The sequence below is a fragment of the Talpa europaea genome (assembly GCF_964194135.1).
Source record: "Talpa europaea genome assembly, chromosome: 4".
Taxonomy (NCBI): Eukaryota; Metazoa; Chordata; class Mammalia; order Eulipotyphla; family Talpidae; genus Talpa; species Talpa europaea.
In genome coordinates, this window is record NC_140070.1 from 91790887 (window position 1) to 91810336 (window position 19450).

The 19450-nt window shown below is 38.7% G+C and overlaps 1 protein-coding gene across 3 annotated transcripts in view; it reads left to right on the forward strand.

The window, feature by feature from the left end:
• BBX (BBX high mobility group box domain containing) overlaps window positions 1–9846 on the forward strand; it is a gene marked incomplete at its 3' end in the record, with an annotated part of 85503 nt that extends 75657 nt beyond the window's left edge. For all 3 annotated transcript variants that reach the window (XM_084231188.1, XM_084231189.1, XM_084231190.1), the window contains 3 exons: window positions 3162–3356; window positions 5299–5488; window positions 9759–9846. In XM_084231188.1, the coding sequence (XP_084087314.1) occupies window positions 3162–3356; window positions 5299–5488; window positions 9759–9846 (473 nt within the window). The remainder of the gene's footprint in view (window positions 1–3161; window positions 3357–5298; window positions 5489–9758) is intronic.
• Window positions 9847–19450: the final 9604 nt, after the last annotated feature.

Genomic DNA, 19450 nt, shown 5'->3' on the forward strand with positions numbered 1-19450 from the left:
CAGGATAATTTTAGCTCGTGTAAGCTGTTCTGGACAAAGATTAGAGAGAAACTGTTTGTATCTAATGCCTATAATAGAAATGTTGGTGCAACCGAGACTGTGCAGCTGTTAACTGTTTCTGACTTCTGTTTAGGTGGTTGGCTTAAAGTTCACTTCCTTTCTTAATACCACCCTAAGTATAATTGGCTTGCAATCCCTATTTTTACCCCCAAAATATCAGAAATCTTTAGGTGCTTAGTAATACATCAGAGGTAAATGCTAACTTATAACCTGTTTTATACATTCCCTATGTTTTTTTAAAATTCAAAATCACTGAACCATTTCATGAATTTTTTGTTGTTTTCACACCATCCCCAATATTAACTTGTTCAAGTGGTAACTATGTGCTTTGTGAATTATCTAGACCCCTTCATCATAAGCATAAAAAAAGATTGCCTGGGGCCTAGAATTAAATGTAAAATTTTCAGATGAGCCAAGGCTATATACCTCTGCCACTGTATTTATCTTTTCCACCTAATTATGGTGACATATGCTTACACTTAAGCTAGAAGTTTAAAATTGTAATGATGGTGATGATGATGATAATTAATCCTTAATATTGCTTTATAGTTTCCAGAGGGCCTTTGTGTATGTGTGTGTGTGTATATATTTTTTTTTTTTTGTAAAAACTAATCTTGGCAGCTGCCCCAGGTAAATTAAATAGAGTTTATTAGCCCCAAATACATGATAAGGAATTGAAGCCTGACCAACATAAGCAGTAGAAAAGAAGCAAGGACACTTTTTATCAATATATAGTGCCTACTAGAATTTTTGGCTTTTAGGCATATCTGTAGACAGTTAACTCTCATTTGGCTTTGAAATTATGAATGTTATCTTACAAGGAAAAAAAAAATCTTACACTGGGAGTCTGCATAAGATTAGTTTCTCTGCAATGTGTAAATCTAATTACAGGTGAGAAAAGTTGGTTTTTTGGTTAGATCCTTAATCATGATCCATAGCACTCAGGCTTACTCGATCTCTTTCCACTAGTTTGACGTAGTTGGTATGTAACTTCAACAAGTCTCCCAGGATATTAGATAAGGCTCATTCATTTTATTCTTTTTCCTGTGTTTCATTCAGCATCTGACTGCTTTTCTAGCTCATGGGAGACCAACTGAAGGCAATGAGATTCCGGATTTGGCTATAATAATTTCAGTGCAAATTTGATTCCCTTGTTGAATGTGAATTTATAACTCTGGAGTGCTCTTGTGGTCTCCTGGGGTACAGTACAGTCTCAGTGCTGCTACCTAAAAAACTTACCCACATTTTGGGAGCAGAGTTTGGAAAACAAGACAGTCTCTTATTACCACATTCCTAATGTTACTCCAAGAATGAGCTCACATTATGACTCTCAGATGATACACACCAAGCATGTTACGATGATTGTGGAATGTAAAAACGAGCCCCGTGGACTTGTTTTTCAGTGCTTGGTTAGTTTTGTGTGTTCAATTAAAAGCTGAAAGAGAAATGACTAATTCGTTTTTAGAGAACAAAACTTTTCTTTTCCTCACATTTCTATTACTTTGTCAGGAAGAAAAAAAAAAGGACTGGCTTGCTGTGTTGGTTCTCAACCTTGGACCTATTTCCTTCTCTGAACATTTCCCATTTCCTGTCTCTCACCACCAAACCTTTGTGGAGATAACCACCACTTCTTTGTCTTAACTTCCTCCCCCAGTTCTTCTGTCTGAGAAGAGGTTCATCTTGAGTGATGACCCTAAAGTCTGTCCAGGCTGCCAAACAGGGCAGTGTTTCTGGGAGTACTCCTTGGGGCAAGACACTCTAATAACCCTCTTCCAAATGCTAGCAAGACCACTCTTTTATGTCTTTTTCAAATGTGGACAATCTACAGGCCCTGTGATGCCTGTTGCTCTAACAGGGTTTAGAGGAGATGAGCTCTAGATGGGTGGTGTTGCCTCCTTTGCAGTGACTTATGAGAACTCCCAATGTCTTCTCCTTTTTGCATCTTGGACTTAATCTGCAACCTGAATCACTCCTTTGCTGTCTCCCAGTACACCAAGCTCTGGGACTTGAGTATCACTGGTGTCTGCTGTCTAGTCACTCTGCCCTTTACCCCTGTCCCCTGTTTGCTGGTTTCTGAGCTTCCTCTACTTCCTCTAACCCCAATCTTCTTAAACTTCTTCTAGGCCTAAGTATTTTAGGCCTGAACGGCACCTCTCATTTGCAGTCCATTTGCAGCTATGCCCTTGGCTTTTTTTTTTTTTTTGGGGGGGGGGGCTGTTTTTCTCAATTAACTTGGAATACAAGAAAAGGAACAACCATTGAAAAGAAATGAAACTATTTGAAGGCTCTCCAAAAACAAACAAAAAACCCCAACAATGCTAGCTAGGGGAGTAATCTTCCTAGCCCTGCCACTCTGGTGATTACTTGTTTTTCCCTGACCAGGACCTAGAATCTAGTATGTTCCTTTCTCTTGACACAGAGTATCTTAGAATAAAAGTGTATGCTGTGAAATGATTTGCTGATACTACAGCTGCAATTAGGAAACCTAAAAGTAACCTCTCCTCTCCTCCAGCCTGGCTGACCTGTAGTCTTATTCAGTTGTGTCACTAAAACACATTCATCTGACCCCAGAATTCAGTGAAGGGGATTCAGTTCCCTTACATATTTCACCTGTGTTTGTCATGTCCTGACTGGCGGTCAGTACACAGTCAGGCCTCACAGCTTCTTTTTTTGATCAGTCCAACTTGGTGATTGAAAGCAAATATTCCAATCAGCATATTTAGTCTCAGTCTCCCTGAAGAGAAATGTCTTTAATCATCCTCTCCAGGCCAACTCACCAAAAGGATCCTACATAAATATACTATCATTTCCACCAATCTTCAACACTTAGAATGTGTTATTCCAATAGCCTCTTAGTTCAGTATTCTGGTGTAAGAGAGAGAGAGCATCTTAATTTTGTTTAATTTATCAAAAAAGATACAAATAAGTATATTTGTTTATCATTATGGGCAACATTCTATTTTTTTCTATCAATATTATGTAAATTGTGAATGTAATTTTTCCTTTCAGAGGGATCAGGCATTTAGAAATGTTTCCTTCCAAGAGCAATGTTGGTGCTTTGTGTTTTTGTGTGTAACTATATATGGTTTGTCCTATTTCAGCCATATTTTCAGAAGACAAAAACACCACAGAGCCTGCTCATAAGGTTAAAAATGCCCCATCCATTCCCAACACTCCAGAGCCAACAACGCAAGAACCCTTGGTGGGCAGCCAAAAGAGAAAAGCAAGGAAAACCAAGATCACACACCTTGTCAGGACAGCAGATGGCCGGGTATCACCAGCAGGAGGTACTTTGGGTAAGAAGAGGGAGTTTTAGACAGAGATAGCTAGAGCAAGCAGTTGAGCGTTGTGGCCATATTGGCTAGTGAATGACTATAAGCCAACTGTGGGTCTGTTCTGTGGGTTTGGTCATAGTGATATTCTTTTTCTGTGCTTCTCCTTGAGAGCTAGTTTTCTACAAATGTCTAAATGTACAAGTTGCATTCCATGTGTTAAAATCATCTCTCTTTAAGAGCGTATCTGGAATTCTTAGCAAGGAACAGTATCAGCTTCACCTTTCTGGCATGTACTCAGTTTGAATTAAATAAATTCTCAGAGATTCTAGACTTTTAAAAATAATGGATGAGTGGGTATTTTTCGATGGCTTGCTATTCAAGTCACTACAAACTAGATCATCAGTATTTAAACCAGTGGATTACAAAAGCATCTAGCATTTCTTTTAAGCTGATTCAGACCACTGAGGGAGTCTAACAATGCTTCTGTATTTCTTTAGTTCTCTAGGTTATTCCTTAACTAAATCTTAACTTACAGTAAATATCTCCATTTTCTATTTCTGCATTTTTGTGGACTGCAGTCTGTTTGCTGTTCCTGGTGGCCTCTGGAGAAGCAGAGTTGCCTTGATGCCTAAATTAAGAGAGACACTAAGTATCTCCCCTCCCTCCGATCTTCGATCTTCGGGTGCTACACCAACCAGGCATTAGTAGCCATTCTGCGTTTCGGCACCTCCAGCATCTCATTCTGTTAGCCCTGAAGGAAGTTTTCCTCCTGTTCCCCACCCAGTGCAATTTTCAGGAAAACATCAAGACCTTTCTATGACTTTTACACATAGAAAGAAATATTTAAGAGCAACCTTTTTGAAAGTGATTTATAAATACCTGATTGGGATTAATCTAGTTGTTAATAGAGATTATTTATGGAGATAAAATTAGAGGACAACTAGTGAGTTGTGTATTTTTTCTTGTATTTTACACATATAGGTCATTTAAACCATAAATCATTAAAGATCCCCAATTTTACCCTGTCATATAAGAGATAGTGCTCCAAGAGGTATTTTTGTTGCTGTGTAATTCAACTAGTGAGAAGTCAGACAGGAACTACTTTTCCTGATTTTTAGTTCAACAGGCCTTTCCCTCTAGCTTCTGTTCTGTGATTTTCATCTCATAGCCTGTTATGGCCTTATTTTCACCTGTAGGAAGAATGAAAAGACTTTAGAAAATGCTCCCTTTTATGTAGAAAAGTACCTAGCACTTTCGTATCCTAATATATGACATTTACAACTTTTAACAATTGCTTTCTATATTTAAAATATTTTAAAACCATGATAAAGATTCCTTTTGTGTAATGACTACATCATAATTATGAAAGTGTACTCATTTCCATTATGTATGTATATTTACTAGCATTTCATCCACCTCTCCATTAATACCAGTGGGCCCTTTGCCTTCCATCTACTAGGTTTTCAGAATAAAAAAATAACGTTTTGGGATCTCATTGAGACTGATGAATCTCATTAGGATTAGTTTCAGTCATCCAGAGTGTTGGCGTCACAGCATTCCAAATGTCCACGTTGCCATCGTAGAAAAAGCTGTGGCTTCATCAGAAATGTTGGATCACTTAAGAACCTTTTTATAGACAGTCTCTCTGCAGAAGTCACTTGGGTTTTATTTTACCGAAGCCTTTTCTCCTCCTCGCTCCAATGTCTATTCTTTGACCTTGAATAAAACACATCTTCTTTTCTGCTCAGCTTCAGCACTGCCCACAATTGCCATTGAGCTTAATAAAAGAGTTTTATTATTGTGGGAGAAGAGATCCTGTAAAAGCCTTAATATTCGTTGGATGACAAAAGTGAACAGTAAAGAATATTAGCTCATTTCACATTGTCTGGTGCAGTTTTCTATGGGTCTCTTCTCTGGAGAGAACAGAGTGATTCTCTTGTGATGAATTTCCCTTTTGTTACAGATGACAAACCAAAGGAGCAACTGCTGCGGAGTCTCCCCAAAGTAATGGAGACTGGCTGCAGTGATGAATGTTCACACAAGTGCACCGAGGCTACAGACACGCGGAGCAGCACTCCCGAGATGCCGGCTGTGTCTGCATTCTTTAGCCTTGCTGCGCTGGCTGAAGTGGCTGCCATGGAGAATGTACACAGGTCAGTGGTGAGGAACCTTGCCCTACCAGGGTTCTGAGGCTCCTGTGGAACTTCACTCCCAACATGGAACATGGAGAAAGACACAGAAACCCAAACCATCCTTCCTGACATGATTCGTGATAATTTTCACAGTGCATTAGGACTTGTGACACTTAGTTCAAGAGGATTTTTATGGCGGGTGTTAACAAAAGTTAGCATCGTGGAAAAATACACTGGAATGTAGCCAGCCAGGTGTTTTATTTTGAATACATTATTCTGTGGCTAAACTTCATTTGCACCCAAAGCCCCAGAACAGAGAAGCAGTCTTATCTCATGATTGAACATGAGCTTTGAGGCCAGGTCTGAGACCTGGCCCAGCTCTATCTCTATAAGCACCAAGGTTGTGAGCAAGATCATAAATCTCTCTACTCTGAATTTTTCCTCCTATAAAATGGGGTTAAGTGATACTTCATGGAGATTTTATGTGAAGCAAATCTAATGTCATAGTGCTAGCAGGTGGTAAACGCCCCACTAAGGATGGTGTTGGCGGCAGTGGCTGGCTGGCAGAAAAACAGGACATCATAGTTCTGGGCACAAGAGGGGGTTGAGGGAGGATATCATGACTGGCAGAAGGCACTTGGTTTTTTTTTTCAACTCTGTGTTTGCTACAGAGTAATTTATTTCAGGGTCCTCAGTTTTTCATCTTAGATCCAGCATAGTGCCATCCCCAAAGAACCAAAAAGTTATAAGGATCAGACTAGATCATAGATGTTGAAAGCCTTTTGAACTCAATAATACCCCAAAGAAAGTATAGTAAGTTCTAAATGTGTAATTGCGGTTTTCTGCTCATTAATAGGTCCTTTGGGAAGGCAAAAAAAAAAGCCTTTTGGTAATTCAGGTATTTCAATTTTTATTGAAAGTGGCTTACCCACAGAAGAATTGCTGTCTTAGACAACCATCTGCAGCACCAAAGTGCTTGAGGTCTAGCTCAGTTTGTGGACCCACCTGTCAGGCTCCATTCTCCTCTCTTTCCTCGAGGGATGGGAGACCCTGATGTCCTCTTTGTTTGCTTCTTACTCTTTACCTGTCATATTACAATTTAGCACTTCCTCACCAATAGCCTCTAGATAATTATAAAAATGAAGTCAAGTTTCCTTTTCATGTGTACATCACAAGACCCTAATAGCAAGTGAATGCTGACAGATGCCGTTAAAATGGCTCAACTCTGAGGAAGGTAATGCACACACCCTTCTCTCCCCATGGAGTTTACAGTGAGTTCAGAGGACACACTTCATGCATGCTAAAGAGTTTAATATGTGCCTGTGTGTTACTAAGTGGGCCTGTGAATTAATGGCAATAAGACTATTAGAATTCAGAGGGAAGATCACAATTGAAGGTTCAGAAAGGGCCTCCATAGTCACCCTTGCTGCTGCCAGGGTTCCTTTCTAAATATGGCTGCGGCCCTCCGGTGCTCTATTAACCAACCTTCCAAGACAGCGGCAGAAAGCCTCAGCAGATCTTTCCACTGTTACCACCATGCCACCCCGCTCCTCCCTGCCCTGCTGGCATGTGGAATTTCTTGCTCCTATCCAGTACTTTGTCCTCCTCATGAACTGCTCCTGCTCCTCCTGGCTCCAGTTCTTTGTCTCAGGCTTCTTCCTGAAGCCTTTACGTTCATAATGCACACCTCTGTTAGCCCAGCTGCCACACTGGGTTGTAATTTGTTAATGCTTCTGCCTCCTATTATATTTGGAAAGCAAAATATACTTTCTTAGTTCCCATGACATCAACGGCTGAATGAACAAATGAATGAGTAAATGAGGTGTTCTTGACATTTGGCTGCCTTAGCTATTAGCTAGCATAGAAAAAATGGTGTGAGTAAATGTTCTTCTTTTTCCAAAACCTCCCTTAGTTAGAACAATATTGCTGACTAGAATTTCCCTATCAACTAAACAAATGACCAGTGCTCTTAATATCTACAAAGACAAACGCCCTTGGGAAATCTTAGTGGTAACTTTAGCCCTTACCTATTAATGCAGAACTACCAGCCTATGCTCTCCCTATAAACTTAATGTAATTTACCTGTGCTGCACATCAATTAATTATTGTTTAGGCATCACCTTGGTTCATAATTTAGAGGGTGGCCAATACAATTAAGGGTAGGAATATATTTCTTGCACTCTTATGTGTAGAAACCCAACATAGGAAGAGAGTTTTACAAAATGCAGGAATAGAAGTTGGAATAAACCTTTGATTGAGAGCCTGTTTATTTAGTAGGAGTTTTATAAGGAGGAAAACTCATTACACTTAATCCTAAAACCAGCCCTGCCATTGGGTTTCTTTCAATCCCATTTAATGATGGCGTAGATGGTTGACTTGCCAAAAGCACACAGCTATATTGAGTCAAGATTTGAACTAAGGTCTTGAACTCCAGCATACTGTTGATGCAAGCCTCTGTTATTCCATAGGAAGTCCTGAAGTCTCGCTGGTTCTGAAGACCTCAGTTGGTTCCAGCCACACCATGCATCGACCTCCTTTTCTTTATTAAGTGGTCTTTCACCCCATTTTTTCTCTCTCTTTTTTTCATGTTGTGTTTCTTACTTTTCACTATTTTTTTCTCTATTCTTTTCCTTTTCCAATACTTATAAAATTCTTTTGGCTTTTGCTGCACTATTTCAAATTCAACCTTACAGATAAAAAACAGCATTTTCCTTTTATTTTTCTTGAACAAATAGTTGAGCATATTGAACAGTTGGTGCTTACAGCATCCCTGCATGAATAAACAGATTAATCCAGAGGTTTGATTGTAACACATGTTTTGTTTCCCTAAAACCCTAATATCTTATACTGTTAAGTGATCATTGAATTCTGAAATTCCCAAATGTTGTAATTCATCTACATTATTTTTCTTCTCGTACATCAAGAGAAGGAAATGTGTGGTTATAGTGATGGAGTAGGTATCATCTGAATCATAAAAGTTACTACATAATTGGAAAAAGACGTTGAAAGATGAAACCAGTGAACCCCTGGCAGTCACTGGTAGGGGTGGAGGTGCCGGGGGGCATCGCCTAGTTGTGGGAAACCTGTTGGGATGCGTCGAGGGTGTCCCCAAGCCTGTCTTTTTAGAATAAGAATGATGAGAATTCCACAAATTTCCTAGTCTTGTCTAGTGTCCTCTTATACACTGATTTCAACCCACGTTTGACTGGATCTTCTCAGACTCTGAAATCAGAGTTCGATACTCACTTTGACAGCACATACACTAAAATTGAACCATACAGAGATTATTAGCATGGCTCCGCCACAGGAATGACATGCAAATTGGCAAAACATTCCATATCTAAAAAAAGAAACAAGATAAAATTCAGAGTTGGTAATGGGCCTTCTTCAGCCCCCTCCGCTCTCCACATGCCTGTTAGACTTTACGAGAGTTTCGTTGCTTTCTTTGTATTTATTTATTTATTTATTTATTTATTTATTTATTTATTTATTTAAGATTATTTATACAAGAACTGGGGTACAGGTCAGAGGTGCAGGAGGGTGAGAGAATTCACCAGAGAGAGCGGGGAGCAGAACAGGCAGACGGACTGCAGACACTGCTGAGGTGGGGAGCAGCAGGCGGGGCAGAAGAGGTCTCCCACGCCACGTGGGTTTTTCCCTGGCTGGTGGGGAATCGAACCTGCGCTGCAGAGGCTGTGGACAGCTTCACAGCACTGTGCTCAACCTGCTGTGCAACTGGGGAGGCCCTCTTTGCATTCATTTTTTTAGAGTTATAATCCAACTCTCTTTCTTCAGGGATCATTGCTTTTATTTGTCTTTAAAGTTTTAAAATTAGGTTTCTTAGTAGAGATCTAAAGAAATGAGTCTGGTGGTTATCAATTAGCGTAGGTGAGTTTTCCCTGCAGGCGAGTCAAGAAAAGGCGCTCATCATTGGTAATATCAGTGGATCAAGAGGGAGATTGTTGTTCCAGATCCACAGCCCTTCACTGAAGAGTTCTCACTTCTTAGGGAATTTCCCCAAATTTCTTGGTGCTTTAGGCTTCATCTTTACAAAATGGAGGTGGTAGGTTGGGGATGGAGTATATTACTGAGTTGTCTAAGAGAAATTGAGATAAATTCTTTAAAAAAAATGTATAGAAGGAGAAAAGTGGCTTTAAGAAACGTAAGTAGTAAGTCTACAGTAGCTATTAAGTAAGACTTTGGAAAGCTTGTATTAGTTATCCATCATCCTGTCTTCTTTCTCATATTGTACTCTGAATAAGTACTTTCTTTTTTTCCTTTTGTTTTGCAGAGGTCAGAGATCAACTCCACTCACCCATGATGGACAGCCAAAAGAAATGCCACAGGCTCCTGTACTTATTTCCTGCGCTGACCAGTGAAGCGCTATTTAATTGTAAAACGTTGTGCTTTACCTACTACCCTAGCCTTGTCTTTACCGAGGGATGCTAGTGAGTCCAAGTGGTGGAAAATATAGACTGCAAACAAGTGCTTGTTGCCCGACATGGCCCAGATTCACTTGAAGCAGAAGTTAGCATCCTGGGCCAGTTTGTTCTTTCAGAACCCAGATTCCTTGAGGGTGATGTTATCTGTCTGATACTGAGCAGAAACAGAATGCTCCTGGAGCTTTGCTTTCTATTGAAGGCTTTTGACGGTAATAGGTGGTAACTTGGTAAAAGGCTGCCTTTACTGTAGCTCATCCAGCATCTCTTTTACCAACCAGAGAGAGTGAAACTAGTTTCGTATATTACCTAGTTATTCTTTCAAAACAAAAACAAAAAAACAAACAAAAAAAAAAAAACAACAACAAAAACTGACGCACTGCACTAGTTATGATTAGATATTCTTAGTCTTTTTTTGTACATGGAGATTTAAGTTCTAAGATGGTTTATATAATAGGTTATACCTACATTTATATTGTAGAGTAATATTAAAAAGCCTGTTCCAGAGACTCCCAAGCAGCATGGGCAGGCAGATGTACCATTGTTAGCGGTGTGCTCGGCCTCGTGGTCCATATATTCTGCACTTTTCTATTTGCCACCAGAGTGGTAGTTTGCTGGCAAAAAAACAGAAAAAAAAATTACAATTCTTAACAAGCTGAATTTTTTTCTTAGCCTTGAGTGACCAAGGAGAATTTGCTTGGGGCAAATTGTGGCAAATATTTTCCCAGACAGGGGAAGAGTCCTGCAGATTACAGATTACTGATGTTTTCATGCCTTGAGGATTCTTTTATTTTTACACAGGGGTCCAAGTGACCAATGGATAGTTCATAAAAGCAAACAAACAAAAATGAGAGAAATATTATTCAGAAGTGACCTTAGTATTACTTCACTATTCTGAACACATTGAAGACACTCACTTCATGTGGACTTTGAGCTGCAGATCTTTTACATTCTCCCCAGACAGACTGGACGGGTAGCAATTGCTATGCACAGCCTAATTGGCACTGCAGGTTTCTAGAGCCATTTTGAGTTTGTGTTGTGAAAGGAGGTAGGGAGTAAAATGATGAGGGAGGTATGCCTGACCAGAGTGGGACTCTTAGTCACAGATCCACCTGCAAGTTTCTGTTTCCTTTTTTGTGTTTTGTTGCTTTTGAACATGAAACCAACCATACATATGCCAGTGCCAAGTGGATTAACTGGCTCAGAACATTCAACATATTGACTTAACCACCTGATGTTCACAGTGTCTTGTTTCCTAGCAACAGATGCACAGTGATAAATCAAAATTAGTCTGAGGCCACAGATTTTACAGGGTATTTGTTCCATAGCACAAAGTATTTCCCCACTCTTGCATCACAGCACAAACTACCAAATTTTAATTATTGGATTCCAGCAATAATTTTTATTGATTTTCAAACTGGCAGAATTTTTGATAGCATTAGTTGGAGTTTGAAGCTTTTGGATTAGATCTCTAAATGGTGACAGTTTACAAGGTTTTATCTAGCTTTCTTATTTATACTTGACTGAATTGTAATGATTTTTTTTCTAATCATAATTTGACCTAATAGCCATACAAAAAAATGACTCTATTAGTACTCACTTTGTTTAGCTTTTCATGGTTGTAGATATTACTTCAGTTTCGGTGCTGAAAAATATGTACAACATACTAACAGAATTGAAAAAGAAAATAAGAGTTTTTTTTTAAAGCAGGTAAAGAGGGCAGCAGAGTGTTGGAATGGTGTCCTCAAAAATGTAAACTAATTGTTGGCATGGAGGAAGAAGGAATTAGTGAGCAGGGATAATCAGAGGTTAAAGCTTAACCCCATTCACATAGAAATAAATGAGGTCAGCAGCCCCAGATTTTAGCATAATATTTTTACTATGATACTCTTTTTATTAGTATTTTCTAAATTTCAGAACACAAAGTGAATGTTTGGAAATTGCTGGGGCCAAATGTTGGTGGCTGTTGGTGTTTTGGACCACTTGCTAGCAGTGATTTAAAAATTATAATTAGCTGAAATCCCAAAAACATACCCAACATCAAAATTCGTCTGGTGCAGACCGTGCACCTGGGCAATGGTACTGACTTGTTATTCTATAGGACACGTTAGAATAGATCTATTTTTGCCAGAGCACCCTCCTTCAGTCCTCCGATTACATTTCACTAGAGTTCCTTAAGAAATTGCTGTATATTCATGGGACCTTTTTTTTAAAAGAAGCAAAACAAGATTACTTTTTTCTATGTGATTAATATCTTACTTGATCTGCTTTTCCTAAACCTCAGTGGCTTTTCCCTTAGTCAGGGGTAGGGGTGGGAGGGCAACCTACTGGATATGACTGTTTTCAAATACTTAAAAAAACCTTTTTGTAGAAATGCTTAATTTTTAAGCGGTTAGGCACTGAGAGTAGCAGAAATCCTGCAAAGCTTTATAGTCCTTTAGACACTCGCCTTGTCGTTTCTGAGTCAAGTCTTGATTTCAATAATAGTGCTTTTCTCTTGCCCTGACTCCACGGGACAGGGGTGTTGGTATTTTCAGGTAACATTTGTTAGCACAAATACTTCAGACCAACATGTAGTGCCCCCTTCCTCCCCCCCCATTTTTCATTTGCATTTCATTTCTCTTATTCTTTTTTATTTTGGAAAATCATATTGCTATGGTGTGTACGTTAATCTGCCAACAAACAACATCTACACTAACATTTGTCCTGCAAGCATCTTCAAGAGAAAAAATTGTTGCACCTTATGTATATCTCAAGCAAACCAAAAGATGATGCTGTTCTGCTTTGTTTTATTCTAAATTGTTGTATCATATCTTTCTGAAACCATTCTGAATTTAGTTGAAATTATCAATATTTATGCTTTTAACCTGAATTTCTGTATTCAAACCTGTATATAAATCTTTTGAAAAAAATTGTCCTAGCCCTTCTCTGTGACGCTGGAAGTGGATGATTTAGTCTCAGATGGAGACACAGTACTGTTCCAGTTTTCGTTAGCCTTTTATTTATTTAGTTACTCTGGGTATTTCCTATGTAATTTTGAAGTGTGTAGAGTATATTATAGTAACTGAGCTGCAGCTCTAAGAAGCTGAGTGAAAGAAAAAATACTGTAAGACATCCTTTTTAAGTTTTTATTTGTTTGGATACTGTAATGAGATCAGGAAAAGAGAAAATGTCCCATAGCCACGTTGAAGATACAGGTTCTTAGCCCCAAATTAGGTTAGTTTTAGATCAAAATGGTTATTCATTAAAGCCCTTTTTCAAAGGTAAATCCTACTGTTGTAATTCTGACAGTCTTTTCTCCACAAATATCAGAAATGTATGTAATGTATTTCTGTCAGATGAGCTTTCCATCAATGCCATCCTGAAGCCATGCTGAGATCCCTCCACGTTATCACTGTTACTCTAGTTCCTGCCATTAAATCTGCTGGAGGAAAAAAAAAAGTGATGGAACACTATGAACAAAAGGGAGCGTCTGAACTGGTCTGATAGTTTAGAATCCAACATGTTTATTAATGCCTGTCATTTTCTTACTAAGTCAGATGCTCTTCTACCTGCGTCATAGAGAATTGTGTTTGCGCTCTGCAGTCTTTGGCTCATCATATGGAAATATTTGTACTGATGTAAAATCTCAAGCAAACTATGTATTGATGCAGAACCAGTAGTAAGCTGAAAACTGATGTTTTGCTCATACAGTGTGTTTTGGGGGGAGGGCGGGCAATGGGGAGTATCAAATAGCTCTGTTCCAAGTTTGGCATTTGGCATTAATGTGAAGCAGTGGGACCATGCTGTCTACTAAACTACTGTATGAAACCTAAGTGTTCTGGAGCCCAGTGGCTGGAGGTTGGAGGCCAGCATCCATCCCTGCAACGAAGAAGCAGCAGCCATGCTCCGTTGGGAAAAAGGAAGGAAGTCAAGGGAGACCTGGAGTCAACATTTGTAAAGGAAAGTTGAGGTGTATGTGATGCTGTTGAGATTCACCTTTGATTGCACTGCTCCACAGAGCCCTCATGTAAGGCCAATCCTAATGGGCTACCTCGGCTTTAAAAGTTAATTTCAGTAAGTTCTGTTTCAAAGGTTTGTCTTTTTTTGCTTCTACCTTCAGTGCCATTAGTTTCCACTGCAGTGTTTTGACTTTACAAACCGCCTTCTCCAGAGAGAACAATGTATTGCTGAAAACGGGCAGTAGAAGCATATGCTATAATTGCATTTGACCTATAAAGTATTCAGAGTGACTGTTAGATGGAAATTAAAATTTAGTTCTCCCCACATAGGACCTTGTTTTGCACCTTATAAAGATTGTTAATTAGATGTTACTTTTATTTATACAAACATTCCCAAAGAATTAGATTTGAATTTTGTTTTTGAGTTTTGGGATTTTTAAAAGTTATTTAGATTGACTAACATCATAATTATAACAAAAGAAACTTGTTCAGTCCATCTTACCAGATATATCTGGTAAAGTATTCAGGGTTTGATGGACTGCCATGCTTTAGTTTGGAAGTGATGTTAAGTTTATTATACTCCACTTTAAATGACCCCATCCTTTTCAAAGGGTACATTATCTTGCTCACATTTCAGAATAGAAAAGCAACAAGAGTGACTAACAAGACAGAGATTTGACCCCTCGTATCCCTCCATCTATTTGTGCTACACTTTCCTTAAAAAATATAAACACATACTTTTCTTCACACAAACGAGAGTTTCCTATCCTGGCAAATTTTACTTGTGATCTGATTTATACTAACAAATTGAAAAAGGAAACTTTATACTTAAAATTTCTATGGCCACTGTTACCTTGTTTGTAGCGAGTGGTCAAAATTGATCCAGTCCTTAAATTGATTTTTATGTACAGAACTAGTTGTTGTGAACATTGTTACTCCTTCCAAAGATTTCCTAATAACTTGGGCCAGAACTGGTTACTGAGTAACAGGACCTAATCCAATGCCTCTAAACCCACCCACCTGCCCTGCAAATCTTACCTCACAAGCTCTAACCTGAATCACAGAGACACATATGTGTCATGAACTAACACCCATCTGCGGCCCCCCAGAAGGGCTGACTTGTGTCCCCCCGACACCTCCCATTAGTGCCTCGGCTCTAATAATGGCAGAACTGGGGGTAGGGAAGGTTTGTGATCTGGAGCTCAGCACATGCTCAGCAACATTTTTCTCATTTCATTAGCATACAAACAAGTCTCTTGCTCTCAGGAATTTGCCCCCCCAAAAGAATAAAAACCACCTGAGATTCCACATACCAGATTATAAACTTTTCTCATAGGTTTAAATTGCTTGTCACAAATTAAACAACCTCGTTTGACCACCAGGTCTTAAAGTCTGTTGACAGTTTCAGCATGACCGAATCGCTCATTTTTTGCTTTCAGAAATTGGCTTGGTTCTCTTTAGAGTTGGTGTAAACATGCCATGTAATAAATGATTTCCACTTAATGGTACAACAGAATTATTGCTTTCTTAGATGTATGTGTAGTAAAAGTCAATATACACATTTATATAATTTCTTTCTTCAAAATCTTATACTTAATTTGATATTTCTAAAAATTGCACATGTAAGTCATGTGTATAACATGCTAAAGTACTTTAACTGTGATCTTAAAACTGAATAAAATATTTAATAAAAATTTGAAATATTTTAAAGATATTATTTTAAATATATTTCTTTATGTTCACACTACTGGCCGTAGGGTATATGTGCCTTCAATGGTCTATATCCACTAAACGCAGCCGGGGAGATACTTGAATACAAGTCAGTGAAGCTGCTTCAGAACGTCCAATGATGGTCTTCCCTAAACTGTTCGCCTGAAATTCACCTTTGTTTGAGCAGCTCAGGTTGTTTGTCTTTAATGTGGGGAGTGGAAATCAGCTGGCTACAAGAAGATCAACCTTCGGCTGCAGCTCAGTCTGAAAGTCTTTGGGGAACCTCCTTTTGAAAAGCTTTACCTGAACATCCATCTTTCCCTGAACTGTAACAAGACGATGGGAGTGATTTAATTTAGATTGTAACCTGAAGTATTATCTCAGGGATCAGATTCGCTGAATAAAATGTTGCTGGGCCATTGGGACACACTCGGACTGCATAACTGTGCATGTAGTATAATTAAATCACAGGCTTTGCATTCAGGCAGCCTTGGCTTCAAATTCCGGTTCCACCCATTTCCCACTGGTTTTTTGTTTTAACACTTCTGAACCATGCTTACCTAAGTGGTGATGGTGATAGACCTTACACTGGATTAAAAGGAGAATATCAATGAAAATGTTGGCAAGGGGCCTGTAATATAAATGCTCATTCAATTTTAATTGTTGACTTCATGATTTTTATTCCAACTCTGAGATTGTTGGATTTAAGTATTCAAGAGAGAGGCTAAGTATAGCTTCCTCTTCAAAATATACTTGTAAGGGCCTGAGGCTTTAGTGAACTTTTTAAGAGCGATCTTGTAGAGGTAAGCTGTTTTAGGAGATGTGCTAGTGTAGAAAATTCAGGATAGATTAAATTCACATCACTAATGTACACTTGTATGTGTCCCACTATAAAATTTTTCTGTAAAATTAGTTTGCCTAATGAGTTGTATTTTCAAATACTCCAGCATACTTTATTTGATTTATTAAGAATCAAATGTGATAGTGGCGGGCCTCCTTACCAAAGAGATAAATCCTGTTAGGAAAAAAGTGACCGTATACATATGTGTGGTTTTATGGTCCTCTATATATTATACAATTACCTTTTTTAGTAGAACAAGAAGCCACTTGCAAGAAAAAGTAAAATGGTTATTCTCAACAATGGGGGCAAAAGTAGATTAACTTTTTTGGTTTTTTTTAAGATTTATTTATTTATACAAGAATTGGGGTACAGTCAGGCGCGGGAGGGTGAGAGAATTCACCAGAGACAGAGCAGGGAGCAGAACAAGCGGATGACCGAAGACTGCTGAGGGGAGCAGCGGGTGAGGCAGGAGAGGTCTGCAGCACCATATGGGAATCTCCCTGGCCAGCCAGGAATCGAACCTGCACTGCAGAGGATGTGGGCAGCTTCATAATGCAGTGCTCAACCTGCTGCGCCACCCGGGAGGCCCTAGATTAACACTGTTTATAGCCATCAGGAAGTTTCAACAAATACCAACATTTCTTTCTGTTCCTGTTTGTTTCATTCCTTTCCCTCCATTTCATTCTCAAAATGCAGATGGGCGCATCCCAGAAGTGTGATTTCATGTATAAATGCTTTAAATAGTCTTTCAAAACATCTTTGATATGCTTTTTTTTATGTATCGCCTTCTCACATTTCCAAAAATATGTTTGTCTCTTGTCCAACACAAAAAATCTATGAGCCACAAGAATAGTAGTGTAGGAGTGCAGTTCATTTAGAATTAGAAAACACTGTTCAAATTGAATTTCTATTTACCTTTTTGATCCACAGTTTTCTAAGAAGATATTTGATCGAAGAGAGCTCGCTTACTGTGGATTGGGTTTTTTTTTTTAATGGCCTTGCTTTCTATTTTTTTTTCCCCAGAATCAATATTTTAAAAGGCCCAAGGGCTAAAACTTTCATAATTTTATACAAAACTTTTAAAACTTCTGTATATCCTTTATACTTTTTCCTCCAATCGTGTAACCATTGCATTTTTTCCTCTTCCAAAATTGAGTGAAATTTATTGTAGGGGAGAGGTAGAGACAAAATTTTAGATGAGCACTTGAAGGCAAGTTGCCAAAGATTAAAAAAATCTGAAATCCTGGGTCAACAGGTCAGAAATTAAAGCATAAAATGAAATCTCTTGCTGACAGAGATAAAATGATAATTCCTACTTCAAGGCTCACCCCACTTGGAGATCCCTTACCCCAGGGAATTTTACAAAAGGTCATTTCATCTCTGGGTTGTGTATTGAGAGAAGAGAAAGATGTGAGGATTAAAAGTTTCTGGAGAATGATAGAGGATGAAAGGGGGAAGGGGAAAGTTTATACAAATAAGCCTTTAAAGTTCTGTGTCTGAAAACCAAAGGTTTTAAAGCCAGCATGAAATATTCCCCAAGAAATTTGCTCAAGTATGATGATTATTTTTTCTTGATCTTTTTTGCTATTGGGCATCATATCGGTGGTGCTTATGAAAGGTGAAACATACATATATTCCAGAAACAAACATGAAAGCACTGGAAATACATCTATATATAAGCAATTGAACTATAAAACTTGGTAAATTGCAATATTATAGGTAATAATTTGATTATAGTTGGAAGCATTGAAGTATTTTGAGTCGAAAGCAGTATTGACACAATTATAATTTTTTCCTTCACAATATATAATCCTTGTGATAAATACAGGAAAAATTCAGACATTGTTATCTTTTAAGTTTCACTTCTGTATTATAGCTTGGCTTGAATATTTATAGCAGCATACTAAAATATACAAGCAATATTCTAAACATGAATCCCTGAAAATCTCAACCCTTCTTACAAATAGAATACAGTGTATTTAACACACTGATACTAGTCTCACCTGCATTAAACCCAAATTGTATATTAATCAAAATAAAACGGCTTTGTTCCACTTCTGTTTCAAAGTCCATGAAAATTATTCCAACTCATTTGATTGGACTCCAGAAGTGTTCTCTGCTACCCCTACCTTATGTCCATTAAATTGCTTTTTTTCATGCCCTTATAGCAATCCAATCATTCAGCAAATCTGCATTGTGTGCCTACTGCTGGATGCAGTGTACCAACAACATAGTCTTCTGAGGGTGTAGAGTGGCGATCAGAGTCCACTGAAATGTAATGCACATGAGGTTGGCAAGGAAATTAAAGGCTGTCAGGAAGAAGTGACACAAACACATGAAACTTGATAGTCTGCATTTAAAAGACTAAGAAAAAATGCTGTGTTACTGTTCTTTCAAAGAATAAAATTCTTTTTAAAAAAACTCTCATGCAAGAGATCTTGGCATGAGAAATGAGCCACTAAGATCTCAGCCTGACAAAAATGTGGTGTTTGGGGCAAGACTGATGCAGTGTGTGTTTCCTGTGTGTGCACTTTGGGGTCTGGACCATCCCTGGCACATGGCTTCCAGAGGTGCGGAGCAGCTAGCTAGAACGTTAGCTGCAGCCCTGGCGTGGCACAGGGATATTCGAAAGGGTAAGGTCAAGCCTCATGGTTGAAGCACTTGACCTTGGAGAAGTCATTCTGGCAGCCAGGTAGGGTGACTCCCTGATTTCGTCTGCCTTTTCCTGTGGCTGATTACTTGTCTCACCTTTGTCCCAACTCTTGGCTGAAGTGTTTCAATTGTTGGCATTTTTCTTCAGCAAAGCATCCCTGCCCACTTTCCCATCCTCCACACAACAAAATCTGTTAGATTTTGCTTTCTTTTTTGCTTCATTCTCCCTGAAAATAATTACAACGTTTTTATGGATGGGTGAATGACTCAAAAACTCCTTTGCTGCAGGATTCCTGCTGCAAAAAGGAACTGTTTAAAGGCTTCTGGATCCTGATGTGTCTTGCCAATATTTCAGTTGAATCTAAATTGGGTACATGACTCTTCTTGTGCTAGCCCTCAG